The 14,589-nt window shown below is 43.5% G+C and overlaps 1 protein-coding gene across 10 annotated transcripts in view; it reads right to left on the bottom strand.

The window, feature by feature from the left end:
• Positions 1–1,373: 1,373 nt before the first annotated feature.
• The window catches only part of Il1r1 (interleukin 1 receptor type 1), a 67,899-nt gene continuing 54,683 nt past the window's right edge, over positions 1,374–14,589 (bottom strand). For 8 of the 10 annotated variants that reach the window (XM_048430224.3, XM_048430228.3, XM_048430226.3 and 5 more), the window contains 8 exons: positions 14,295–14,484; positions 13,119–13,287; positions 10,865–10,933; positions 9,762–9,879; positions 8,888–9,039; positions 7,264–7,407; positions 5,084–5,251; positions 1,374–4,606 (listed from right to left, as the gene is read on the bottom strand). In XM_048430224.3, coding sequence (XP_048286181.3) covers positions 4,188–4,606; positions 5,084–5,251; positions 7,264–7,407; positions 8,888–9,039; positions 9,762–9,879; positions 10,865–10,933; positions 13,119–13,287; positions 14,295–14,484 — 1,429 coding nt within the window. In that variant the 3' untranslated portion in view covers positions 1,374–4,187. The remainder of the gene's footprint in view (positions 4,607–5,083; positions 5,252–7,263; positions 7,408–8,887; positions 9,040–9,761; positions 9,880–10,864; positions 10,934–13,118; positions 13,288–14,294; positions 14,485–14,589) is intronic. The other 2 variants (XM_048430232.3, XM_048430233.3) reach the window with 1 other exon arrangement.

Here is a 14,589-nt window from a genome sequence, read left to right as displayed (position 1 = left end):
AACCTTTTCAATGTACCATTCACTCGCTCCTAAAATTAGGAAGGTATATTTGGAGATCCCATCCCAGATACTGGATGGAGGTGCCCTGTGTGTGACCTAGATGCCTATGAAGTCAGACAGAGGTGCTCCACATGTGACCTAGATGCCTATGAAGTCTTACCATAGGTTCAAAGCAGCCGGGTGCTCTGCTCTCATTCAGAATTATTAATGGTCAGGAATTCATAACTCCGGTCTTTTTACGTAGGCGGCACTCTTACGAAGAAGTAATCCCAGAGACCTCTACTCCAAGAGAAGCTAGTTCAAAGACAGAAAGGGGCTACATATGCCTTGTTAGCAGTGTTAGAGCTGACCGAACACATTGCTAAAGCAAATATTAATTGGTGAAAGGACAGAAGCACTCTGGGACATTGGTTTCTTTTGATGGGAAATTTAGGAAAAGTTAGTTCTCTAGAACCAGACTGCAAATTTTTGTTTTCTTACACTTTAATTTTCTTATTGAGTGGCTTACTCAGTGAAACTACGAACACTCTCTGACTATTGAAGTCAAGCAGCTGTACTGCATCCATTTTAGATGCCTTGCTCTTGTCTGAGAGAAAAACACATGGATGTTTGCATGGTGCATGAAGAGTAAAGGGGCAATAATAATAATAACTAACAGAATATATGGGTTACATTTGTTTACTGATAATTTAGGCCGTGATGGGAATCAAGCTCCCACACGCTAGGCAACTGGTCTACCACTGAGCAACAACCTAGCCCTTAATCCACTCCATAAACAAAGGAACAGATGGGGCTACATGTGGGAAATCAGGGCTTATGGGACTGTTTGACCAGTGGCCTTAGATCCTGTCATAGAGCTATCAATATCGTGATAAACACTATGAGCAAAGCCACCTGGGAAGGAAAGGTTTTATTGGGTTCATCCTTCCACATCACTGTCTGTCATTAAAAAAATCAGGACAGGAACTCAAACAGGGCAAGAACCTGGAGGGAAGAGTTGATGCAGAGGCCATGGAGGGCTGTTGCTTACTGGCTTGCTCCTCATGGTTTGCTCAGTCTGCTTTCTTACAGCACCCAGGACCTCCAGCCCAGGGGTAGAAGCTCCCACATGGGATGGGCCTTCCCCGATCCATCACTAATTAAGAAAAGGTTCTACAGGCTTGCCTACAGCTTGATGTTATGATGTTATGGATGCATTTTCTCAACTGAGGCTTCCTCTTTGCCCGTGACTCGCTTGTGGCAGGTTGATATGAACCTAACCAGCATAGACCTCTACTCCGCTATCCCCAGCAGAACATCCTGCAGAAGGCAGAGTTCTTTGTATCGGGCCTTGGGACGTGCATGCTGAAGAAAGAACACACAGAGAAACAGAATTTCCAATGGTATTCAATGAGGGTTTGACAATTTATTGGGAAACAAGTTGAGTCTATTGTCCCATAATACACACTGTACATAAATTTGGTGGTTTGTGATACATACTTGGCATCTGCTGAATTATAAAAGTGAGTTTCTTTAATAAAAAAACAACCTTCATTATTGATCAGTATAAATATAATTGATAAAAAAATGTCATTAAAATGGCTCAATACTTTTTCTTTCATTATAAGTGAAATTCAAAAGGCAGGAGAGAGAAAACCATACATTCTGCTAAACCAGTTTTAAACACTGGTAATTAATACATCGTTGCATGTGCAAACTTCTGCAACACTTGGCTGGCCTTTTAAAAACGCCATCAGTGAACTCTGAGTAATGGAGAAAGCATGAAAGATGGCTGAAGCCAGGCACTTCTGGGGAGGAGGGGGATAAGTCAAAGGAAGCCCCCACTGCCTGGATGTGAAGTTACATCTTCTTCATTCTCCCCCGTGGATCAGGAATGACAATACCCTCCTATTCAGGGTCTTTCTTGGCCCAGGCCTATCCTTGTCTCTGCCCCCCACCCCACCCCCAGTTCTTGTTGCCACAGTATCTGTGGTTCTCTGCTATTGCTCTCTTCCTTATACTTTCTGGCCCAGTTTCCCATTGGCTCTAATTCACTCATAATGTACATGTATGCCAATACATTTTTTTTGGATGACAGACAAAAAAATTATCAGCAAAATTAAACTTTTAAAGCATCATGGGTAAGGATCAGACCTCTGGCTGCCATCTGGGACAACCGTTCTTTCTCTGACCCAGCAATCCAGTGATCCATCCATTCAGTGCTCTCAAGTTGGATCCAGGAGAAAAGAGGTCAAAAGTGGGGGGTTAAAATCCCAAGCCATCTGCTTAGTCTACCTCTATGTAAGTGAGAAGTCGCCTTGTAAATAATGTCTGTGTTCGCCCATAGCAGATGTTCAAAAACATGAAAGACAGAAGGGTACCCACATTCATACAATCCTTAAAACTGTGGGTTTCTTCTTGGCGTGTGAACTTGGCTTTGCAATCTTCCAGAACTATTCAAATTATTCCGAAGACAGTCATTGAGTTAAAAAAAAAAAACCAAACAGAAAGCTTCTGTACCACAAAAGCCAATTTGCTTTCATTTTTAGTTAGAGAAGAAAGGTTGACCTTTAGGGAGCCAGTACTGGGAAAGAAAAACATCATGCTGAAAATGCTAAAGCTAGTTTTAGTAAATCCCTACACTGAGAAGGAGTGTGTTTACTCCCTCTGCAAAAACATTCCCGGACTTGGTTGCTCCCTATAAAATGCTCACGTCTTCTCCCATGAGGACTGAGGAAGGGGAAGCAGTGAAGGATCTAAAATCAAAGAGTTGGAGCGCAGCGACAGAAGCCAGAAAGTTCAACTTCAAGGCCTCGTTCCAGGAGAGTTAAAAGAGCAATTTTGTTAAATAGGTCAGTTTCCCTGACCTATATATAAAATTAGAATAACTGCAAAATTTAAATGCGATTATCCAAGAACATTCTAAAATCAAGGTCTTGGCCAGTCTATGCCATATGTTCACATTGCAGAAAGCGAAGGGCGGAAACACTCTCATGACCGACCTCGCTCTCAGAGAGGTCTGATTCCTGCTAGCAAAGAAACCACCTTCTGAAGTGACCGCCAGCAGGCAACACTGTTGGCGTGACAGAAGGGATGGCGGCTAAGACTTTAGAGTAAAGAGAGATCAGGCACTTGTGGATTTCAGCACTGAAACAAACTTAGAACTTTAGCAAATTCCTGGTCAGGTAAAGCAAAGGAAAGAGTGGATTCTAGTCACCGGAAGTGGGCGGCACAGCACAGATGGGGTGTGCTGAAAGCAGATGCCAGGACTCCAGAGGCAGTGTTGTAGTCCCAGGGCAGGATGGTGGAGAGCAGGCTTGACAGGAGAGGGCTGGGACTGGGGACAAGATGGGCGGGAAGGCTGTACAGACTTCAGGGTCTGCAGCCCCAGCAGGTGAGGTAGGAGCTGAGTCTCTGACATGAGACTGAGTCCTCGGGCTGTGCTTGCCACAGAGTGCAGGGAGGAAGCGCTGCAGAGCTGCATCTCCAGAGAAGCAACAAGCAAAGTACAAAGAATATGGATGATGCAACAGTTGCTCTAGAGTGGACCTGCGAACAGAAGAACCTCAGGAGTGGCTCCCTTCTACGGTCAACTTAAAATTCACCCTCTTCCGCGGAGAGCTGAGGCGACTGTCCTGGGGGAACCCAGGGAATCCTTCTTCATTGAAATGACAGTATTCACGGTCTATAAATAAAGTTTAGTCTTCGAAAACTGAGTTTGGTGGTCAAGATGTCTGGAAAAGGCAAGGAAGTTATGCCTTCTACTGGGGGAGGGGGGTGTCAGTAAACCTCACCCGCATTGAGGCTTACGGGAGCCACTTCTTTGTCAATGATCCCCAAAGTATTCTCAGATAGATAACCACAGTCCTAACTGTAAGGCTGCACGGAATTTACTTAAGTCACCCACAGATGTGGCCATCTCTTGAAGCTGACTACTCCCGGTTCACTGCCTCCACAGTTAGCAACTATCCCAGAGATGCATCCCTGAGCAGCCATTGCTCCGGAGCTTCCCCAATCCTTGCTCCCAACTGTCCTAGCCCACTATCGTCACCAAGTCCTATTCCCTGAACGGTGTGATTCCAGGGGACCTGGGGATAAGGGACTACACAGGTGTGTTTCATGACCGCACATGCTCCTGGGAGGCACAGCCTAGCTGCAGCACCGTATGACAGGAGGGATCCCAACGTTCTTGGTCCACTTCTGCCACGTTAGCCGAGAGGCAAGTGAGTCTCTGCGTGCGGTTTCCCCTTAGTGTCCAGCACAGGATCCGGGGTTAGTAAATGGTGTCTGGACAGCGGTGATTGCCGTTGGGCTGGCATGTGGTATCGGACGTTTTTCCAGAACATGGTCTTTGCGGACTGTGGTCCCTCTTTAAAGTCCCCTGACCAGCGAATGACTCCGTGTTTCCGCTTAATGAACTGAATGGATTCTGGCATTTTCTCATAGTCTTGGATGCTCTCCAGCTCAAGCAGGACAACTTTAATCCCTTCCCGGGTGAGAGCATTATAAATGGCGATTTGCTCTTCAGATGAGTGGCCCAGCCAGCTGAAGCCGCCCATATCTCTCACTAAGATGATAACCAGCCTCCTGCTTTTCTTCACGTTTTCATTAGTAACCTCAAAAATATCTGCAAGACAGAGAGCACAATGGGGTCAGTCTAGCTTCCGTCTAGACGTTCTTTTCTGAACCCAGCCCTCAGGAAGTCCTTGGTAACCTCTGCTCTATGACTCCCGTTGCTTTTGTCTTCCCTTACTTGAGAGCCAAAGACAGTTTCGCTTTACAGACCAGCTTAAGAACTAGCCCACAAAAGACGGACTTTTGTTTGTTCTTGGAACTCAGAAAACCCTCAGTCAAAAATTTGAAAATAGATTACTAAATTATTTTATCTATAATATTCCTGGTTTAGCAAAGTAGTTGCAGAGTGGCTATTAGACCTAACTAGTTATTACATTTTTTAAAACAATAAGAATCAATTAAATGTTGAGTCAACAAACTGAGGGAAATTTTACAGAAATTCCTTAAAGGCTTCAGATATGTCCAACAAAGCCAAGTCTAAGAACTGGAACTGGGCAGCTAAGTTCACAAGGCATCTGGATCTCCATACCTTCCCCAGCATAGTCGTCTCTTCCACAGATGAACAGTTTGTATCCAAACTGACCCTCCAAGACCTCAGGCAACAGTTTGAACACAAAAGTGTCTACGTTTGAGGAGGGTCCCTCTCCGACGGTCTTGGGATAGAGAATATAGGCATCATAGATCTTCCCATCTGAAGCTAAGGGGGAAATGAAATGTATTTAGAACCATGGGGGGAAATAGAAGATTCGATACAAAATCAACACCACAAACGTTCGTTTCAGCTTGGTACAGTCACCTGACAGAAAGAGAAATACCACGTGTCTGACGCCACTTTAAATTCAATAGGGCAGCAATGTGTAATTTTTGTTTTCATGATTACCCCTTAACATCTTAAGGAATGATAGGCCTTCTCACACATGTTTACGTGTGCATTTGACTGTTTCCCCTTAGATATTTAAGTGGTATCCAGGTCAGTTGTTATTGTTGACACAAGCCAGCCGCCATTCGAGAAGATAGAGCCTCGGCTGAGAAAGTGCTCACTAGGCTAGTTTGTGGGCAGGCCAGTAAGGCATTTTCTTGATTGATGTGGGAGGGCCCAGCCCATTGTGTTGATGTGGGAGAGGAGGGCCCAGCCCATTATAGAAAGAACCACCCCTAGGCAGGTGATCCTGAATGGTATGAGAAGTCAAACTGGGAAAACCAGGGAGAACAAGCCATTAAGCAGCATTCTCCCTGATCTCTGCTTCAGTTCCTGCCTCCAGGTTCCTGCTTGAGTTCCTATCCTGACTCCCAGACTACAAGCTATAAGGTAAAACATACCCTTTCCTCGCCAAGTTGGTTTTGGTCATGGCATTTTCTCACGGTAACAGAAACCCTAACTAAGACCAATAGTCACGAAACCTGTAATCCGACTGTGATCTTTGACCACTAGCAGAAACCTGTCATAACGCTCTTTGGAAGGGATAAAATATAATCTAAATAATGGAATGCTTTATATACACTAACATTAAAACTTTAAAAACATTTGAACAACCCTTTTCTCTTAAAAAATACATTTCATTCACTCTTAGGAGTTTTATACAGGTGCAGAGTATATTTTGATCATATCTACCTTCCACTGATCCTCTCCAGCTCCTTCCCAGCCCCTCCCCTGAGCATTTCCCCTCTTAACTTCTTGTGCCTTTCTTATGCCCTACTGAGCCCAGATAGTGTTCTCTGTACCAACGTCAGCCTAGAGCCAACTTCTGCAACATGAACAGCCGACCAGAGTCTGTAACATCAAAGAAAACTGACTGTCCCCGGGAGCCAGCAGCTACAAATGGCTCCTCAGCTAGGGGTGGGGCTTCGTGAGCTTCTCATCCTCCATGGTGGGATGTTCACTGGCTGGGCCTTGCACAAACAGCTTCTGCTCTAATGTTAGCCATTTGCAAATTGCTCCTGTGTCCTTTGAACTTGTACATTTGACTTTACCTATGGAATAGTGTTTGCTACACTTGAAAGCTTTTTACTCTTCTGCAACAAAAATTACATGCTGAGATTTTTCTAGCATCAACATCTGTTTTCATTAACATACATTAACTCTAAAAATCTGAGTTTCATTACAACATTTCCATAGATGTATATAAGGTACCCAGATCACACTCATCCTCAGGACCCTTTCTTTTCTCCCCTCCCCCAAAACACCTTTTCAAATTCTCATGTCTTACATGTTTTCTTCTTATTATGTTTTACGACAAAATGGTCCTCACATAGCAGTTAATGCTCCCCTATATACTTTCAAGGCAACCGTTCCTTTATCACGTTTTTCTTACCCAATTCTCCAAATATCTCAAGCCTACATTCTACTTATTCGTTCTATATTAGTTTGATATGATGCTGGAATATTACAGAAAAAGGTGTAGAATTCTCTCTCGTTTGACTATGGACCATGAATCCAATGGGCACATGCAGCACAGAGCACACCCTAATGATGGATTCTGGGTAACTAACTTACAGACAGATGCTCTAAAGACCTGTGTATCCTGCCAATAGGGAAGCTAGGGTGGTAATTTAGAAATGAATGGCATCGAGGCATATCAGTTATGAAACTAAATAAAATCAATATTCTTCTTGTCTAAGCCAACACCATCATTAAAAGCCTTCAGTAAAAATACTAGGAGCCATCTTTAACTCTTCAGAGGAAACATTTCGTGGGATATAAAACTATACCTTTTGGGGGGAGGAAATGGGAGAAAGAATCCCTGTACCAAAGGACAATGTCAACTTTGAAGATTTTATAGATGAAAACACACGATATAATTATAGTTGTTAAGATGACAAAGGTCCCAATGATGTAATTCTTGAAATCAGGGGCTACAACAACAAAAAAAAAAGAGGAGAAAATCATTAGAACCAAAAGGAATGAAAACTTTGGTCATGGCAATTTGAATAGGTTTATTGCAAAGAACATGCATTTGGGAACCACTTTACACCCAGAGCCGTGGCCGTTCATCCACTGTCATTGTATCAATGGACACTAATGAGCTGGGCAGTGATGCTTAAGTCCATAGAAAATGAAGGTACATTTTTTTAAGTTTCCACCTAAAGCATAATGCACAGTAAGAGAAAACCTTTTGGGGACCATAGAGACAGAGTTCATTATAGCATAACAGGATGGGTCAAAATCATACAAAGCCTGCATGACTTGCTGAGAGAGGGGAGTCTGGCAGGGAGAACCTAAAGATGGGGGACAGAAAGGAAGTGGCCTTTCACATTCCCACATCCGTGTGGTCTCTCCTCATAATTCACCCAAAGGAAAGGAGTGTGGGTGAGATAGGTGAGGGAAGAGGGAAGTTAAAGGGAAGGAGGGTAGAGAACAATCGGGAAGAGGAAAGACAAAGGAAGTGCCTTTTGGCTGTCAGGGCATGGGTAGCATCCAGAAAATATCTAAATCCTCAAAGGCTTTACTTTTCTGCTTTATTTATTTGTTTGTTTATTTAAATTATGTTTATGCACATACCCTGGCTTTTAAGCCCTGTTTTAAATACTGTGGAGTATTTAAACAATATTTTCAGCACTGGTTTTTGACTATACTAATTCTTGAAAACCAATGACTTCAGACATCCTTGTTACAAACAGGATAGTTAGGCTTTCCCTGTATAACCATGTTGTTTGGTCCTGTGCTTTAAAAAATTCATGAGGTAATGAATATGAAGCAAATATAGGTAGCTACTGGTCCTGGGAAAAGAATAATTTGTTAAGAGAAATGGAGAAGAGTTGCTGTGACCGGGATGCATGATGCCTCCACGTGTGATTGCGATACATGATGCCTCCACATGTGATCGCAATGCATGATGCCTTCACATGTGATCGCAATGCATGATGCCTCCACATGTGACTGGGATGCATGATGCCTTTACATGTGATCGTGATGCATGATGCCTCCACGTGTGACAGGGATGCATGATGCCTCCACATGTGACAGGGATGCATGATGCCTCCACATGTGATCGGGATGCCTGATGCCTCCATGTGTGATCCGGATGCATGATGCTTCCACGTGATCAGAATGCATGATGCCTCCAAGACATGTGACGGGGATGCATGATGCTTCCACATGTAACTGGATGCATGATGCCTCCACAGTGGTGCCCAAACAGAGGCAGGGAGGCAGGCTCAGACCAGGCAAGGGGGTGAGAAGTTTCCTAACAGAACAGAGAATTCAGGTCAAGAAGCACAAACAATGAAAAGCTGCAGCTGAAGAAGGGGTGAGGAATGTTCCAGGCAAAGGAAACCACAGAGGAATCCACTGGGCTGTGCAATCTGTGAGGTTAAGTAAGCACTTGTTACTTACCTGGATATATTAATGTGACATATGCTGACTCCATAATGTTTGTGTTCCTGACGAAACACGTAAATGGATTCTTATAAAAGTGGCTTCGGACCGCTGAAATGTTCAGTACTGTAATGAGTGTATACTTTCTTTTGGATGAAGGATGTGGCACACTGTTCAAAAACAGAGAGACAGAGAAGGGGAGTAATTAGAGTAAGTACGCTCCATCAGTAGGGAATAAGACCTATGGGTCCAGGTAATTGCTTTATTTGTAATATAAATGACAGCTCAGATAATCACATCCCCCCTCCCATCATGCGCAAATAGTCTATTGGTAAGATGAATTTGAAATTATATAACCTCAAGGTCAGGAACACCCAGTAGCAAAAAAATCAAGTTAAAATTACTAGCTTGCAAAGGAACACACACACACACACACACACACACACACACACACACACACACAGGGGTTGGGGGGAGCCTTAAACATTCTGGCTTCCATGGGTGTTCGGGACTGGGGCAGATGACAAAAGGCACTGCATATGAAGAGACCAGAAGGAGGAGTTAATAGATCTTTATCCAGCCCATGGAGATTGTAGCAGAGACTGATCCTGATTCCTTCCATATACATGAAGAGAACCTTACTGCAGTGCAGCCCAAGACAGAATGTAAGGAAAGAGCTTTGAGCTGGTGTGCGATTTGTACAGTGACATGTGTTTTAACGAACAACACAAAATACAGATTCTCACAACTATTATCTAGATGACTTAGCAAAGCCCAAAGTGGGCAGCAGAAGGCTAGGAATAGTCGAGCACTGGCTAGCTCTCGGTATTAGATTCAGAACGAGAACAAGTGTGGCACAGAATTTAATATTGGCATTGACCGGTAAACTCACAATTGGTAGTCTTCCACGAGGAGAGGATCGTCCTCTTCAATCGCTGATCCATTCCACTTCCAGTAGACGAGATCTGTTTCCTGGCCTGTGACATTGCAGATCAGCTGTATCCTGGATTCTGAAGAGTAATGTATTTTGAGTCCAAAGACTAATTGGCCTTTATTACAATCTATCTCTATTTATAAATGGCTGCTGGATAAACATTTGAACTGTAGAAGAGCAAAATGAAAGAGGAAAATTTCTTGAATCCTCATCACCCAGAGAACGCCACTGTTTGTTACTTTAAATATCTCCATCTTGGTCTTTCTCCCACATGTCGGCAAGAACGTGAATGGGATCTTATTGTCTACAATTCTGCAATTATCATAGCCTGGAAACTTCAGCCTCCACGATTAGTCCTCCTGTTGGTATGAGACTACCTAGCATTTCATCATATTTCTATACACTAACAATATAGTTACTGCTGGACAGAATTTTTCAAGTGTCATTATTCTGATTCATATTTAAGGAACACCCTGTTTATATCACTGCTTTCTCCTATCTGCAAGTATTACTTGGAATGAAAATCTGGAGGCAGAATGTGCTTACGGTGTTGAGATGGAAAGTTAAAATGTCTAAGAATATAATATATAATTTATCTAATTAACACAGAATATTTTGTCATTGGAGCCAATATTTTAGGCAGAAAACTGAGATTATATATGCCAAAACAATGAAAGTTATTCTAAAAAAATGCTTTTCCAAGTTAGACATTTTAACTTTAGCATGTGGCTGCTGTTTGCATAGTCAGAAAGGCTCCATTGCAAAAAGCAAGGGTGGGAAAATTGGATATGGCTAGATGTTTGCCATAAGAGGCAAAAACTTAAAAAAATAAATTTAAGAAATAAATTCAAAACATTTTAAAGACATTTGAATATAAGACTTGTGCCACTGTCCCTCCATAGGTGTATCTGGTAACTGGCTTGTGCTGTGTGTGTGTGTGTGCGTGTGTGTGTGTGTGTGTGTGTGCGCGCGCGCGCACGCGCGCGCGTGTGAAGGTCATGTTGTCTTTATCTTGAGACTGGAACGATGATCTCGCCACATCCCGCCTGGAGCCCGCTTACCTGGGTCGACTTCCATCGTCTCATTCCGCGGGCTCAGGATCACCGGCCTGTCGCTCTTACTCTCACCTGCTAGGAGAAAGGCCACAGAGCTCCTCAGCTTTTCACCAGACAGAATCCCAAGTGGTACCAGCACTCAGCCAGCACTGAGCTGGATCTGGCCAGACAGATCAAGGGCAGCAGGAGGCAGGTGAGAGAAGACGAGAACCACCAGAAATGAGCAAACAGAACACCCGAAGTTTGGCTGGACCACATACTCAATACACATGAACCATACAGGAGTCTCCCAGCCTCCACACATGTGTACACAGAGGTACACCTACACTTTTACATATATGTAAGTATACACACACACACACATATACACAAAGAGAAGGACAAATGAACATAATAACACATATTTCTACAAGTACGAATAAGAATTTATTCTATATACAGCACCAATGTGGACAACCTGGGAGTTGGAGGGTTCTCCTCTCCCTGAAAAGCAGAAAAGGCAGTAGCTAGGACAAAAGCACCGCCTTGAGCAGAAGTGGCCAGGGCTGGACCTGATCTGCTGGGTTACTGTGGTACCAACCCAGCAGCCACTGGCGAGTGACAAACCACTTGGCAGATTTGATTTAAACAAGACAGGAGACTGAAAATTAATCTCCTGCTTCTTTACAACATCAGTTCTGTGGGCTGATCCATGGCTGAGAAGGAAGAATTCGAAACAGACTAGAATGCCAGAAGTCCTCCATAGTCACAGAAACAAAATGCACAGGACAGGAGGTTGGCTTTCTTCTTTCCTATAGATAGGGCAGCAAGTGCTCGAGAAACGATCACTGAAAGTTAGATCCAGCTGATGCGTGTAGGGCGTCATTTGTATTCAATGAATAGTCTTTGAGACAGAAATGCCAATAATACTGGGAAGATACAGCTATCTGTATGCTGATCCTATTCTGGGTTTACCTGGGAGAGCCGCAACTGTTTCCCAGCATAATCACTCAAAGATGATCTCTTCCCCTCCCGCAAAAACATCCTGGTTAGGTTAGCTTCCTATTACTGGGAGCTACCATTTACAGAAAGGTTCAATATCCTGCCCATTCCCAAGTAACTTGTGAAAGTGCAATTTGGTTCGTGTTACTGTGAAATAGTTTTTAATGCGCTATATGGGTATGACAAGACTGGGCACCCTGGAAACATTAAGAGCAGTCATTCTGCACCTGTTAACTGCCCACCCACTGTAGCAAGGTTTGCTGTGCATCAGGCACATGACCACAGGCTGAGCCTGCCTCGTCTCTAATCCTCCCCAAACCTTACAGGCCACACCATCTTCTTACAGATACTCAGAAACACACTTAGAGATGGAGTGACTGAGCTAGCAAAAACGTGCATTCTGGATACGAAATATCTCCAAACTGAGGATCTATCCCATTCATGCCAGTGACTATTCTGCTGGACTTTTGGGTTTGTCCTATGCTGTACTGGTATTTGAATCCAAAGCTTCATACACGCGAGGCAAATGCCTCACCACGGAACTCTTTTCCTGATGTCAGTGACTCTTGTGGAGTCAGATTCCCCCAGGCAGGATCACAAATGGTGACTTAAACCCACTAAAGGGAGTCCTAGAGTTCTCTGGAAGAACTACCTTCTGTGATATCTAAGAATTTTACAGAACCCCTTGGAAGGCATAACTCATAACGCGATGATCTAAGTAGCATTGCATTTGAAGCAGGAATGGAAAACAGTCACGTAATATTTACTAACAAAAATGGAATTAAAACCATAGGACGTTGGGTTGTGGTTTTAAGATGAAATGTCCCCCATGGGTTCATTTGTTTGAATACTTTGTCCCCAACTGTACCAATATTTGGGAAGGTTCTAGAAGATGAGGCAAAGCTGGAGAAAGGATGTCACTGGGGGTGGGTGGGTCTTAAGGTTTTATAGTCTGATCCACTTAGGACGGTTCTCTCTCTCTCTCTCTCTCTCTCTCTCTCTCTCTCTCTCTCTCTCTCTCTCTCTCTCCCCCCTCTCCCCCAGCCTCACGCTCCAGCTGCCATGCCTTCTTCACCATGACCAGCTGGATTCTCTCGAACTGTAAGCTTAAACAAACCCTTTCCTTCTTCCTTCTCTTGGTTCTTGTGACTAATCAGTCTTGTGAGTCACGAGCCAATTCCTATATTCAGTTCCTTTGTAAACAATGAAGCAATGGCAACCTGATGGTCCTCCAGCTGTCCTGCACGCAAACCCCTGTGGGGTCAGAGCTACGACTCACCTATGGTGATGAACTCTATGGCTCGGGTGGCTGGATACGCCTTCCCCAGGTACGTGTAGGATACGCGGCAAATGTAGTGCCCCCCATGCTCCTCGGCCACGTTCCTCACCATCAGTTTATTCTTGGCCCCAACGAAGTTTTCGCTGTCAAGAGGCAGTGGTTTACAATCCTAGACAAGAAGAGAGAAATAGGAGCCTTGGAAACGTCAGGGACTGCCCTGGGTAACCGGAACTGGAACTCTAGCTTTTCACCTTGGCAAGTTCCTATCTGAAAACGTGACTTGCTTGATTTGGAGCAAAATATAAATCAAATAAAATAATTAACACTTCAAAATTTCAAGCCCAGAGGCCTAGGCCATGAAGACAAGTATAGACAAATTTATTTCACAGAAGGCACAACGGAAGCAATAATGTTGACATGTGCCAACAGCGTGGTCCATTCCTGAGCTGATAATATTTATTTTGTATTTGTTAGTCTCTAAAAGATGACTTTCTGGGAAAAGTTCCACTAGGCTACTAAATTAAAGCCACCAGAGTATGCTGTGCCCACCCTCATGTTTACATGACTACAGACACTACCAGGCTATGTGCAGAACATTTAACTTTTTATTAGTCTTTTAGGATTTAACTTTGTCTTTAATTATGAGTAGGTATGTGTGCAATTATGGGTTTGCGCATATGAGTGCAGGTGCCCGCGTAGGCCAGAAGGGGGTGCCAGATCCCCTGGGAGTGCAGTTACAGGTAATTGGGAGCTGCCTTCTGTAGATTCTGGGAAACAGATTCCAGTCCTACAAAAGAGCAGTTCAAGCTCTTAACCACGGAGCATCTCTGCAGCCCCAGCACAGAAGCGTTTTTAATTAAACACAAAATAATATCAGCTGTATAAACAAACCATCTCTAAAATGGCTTAAACATATAACCCATCTTCTCAAACATGTTGAGTTCTATTACTTTCTTGAAACTGTGTCTTACTCAGTCAGATAGAAACAACCATAAGATTTTAGATACGTTGTTAAAACCAACAGACACAGGCTTACATTTTTGTTTGCTTCTTCGTGAAGTTGCACCACCACAGAGCAAACAGTATATGCACATGTCAAACATTTTGTGGACACATTTCACTGTTCAAAGCAGAAAACTGTCTAAATATAAAATACCATACTTAAAATGAAATTACCTTATACCACTGAACTTTGGGTAACTGGTTCTTTTCATCTTTAAAAAAATCCAAATAAGGGCACACAAGACTCCCATCCCCTGCGATGTAGAGGCGCTGCTTGAAGGTGGCTTGTGTGCTGTAACACAGGCCAGGGTCGTTCTCTAAAACCTTCATGGTTATTTTAGTTTTGAGACAGTGAGTGGAGTTTCTAAAATAAAGTAAGATATGAAAAATCAACATTACTAAAGTGATTTTTTCTGTCCTTAACTGTCATTGAGGCTTCGGACATGTCTGTAATGTGTCCATCCCTTCC

This window comes from Myodes glareolus, chromosome 18, assembly GCF_982192425.1.
Source record: "Myodes glareolus chromosome 18, mMyoGla1.1, whole genome shotgun sequence".
NCBI lineage: Eukaryota > Metazoa > Chordata > Mammalia > Rodentia > Cricetidae > Myodes > Myodes glareolus.
This window is presented reverse-complemented; position numbering and strand designations above follow the sequence as displayed.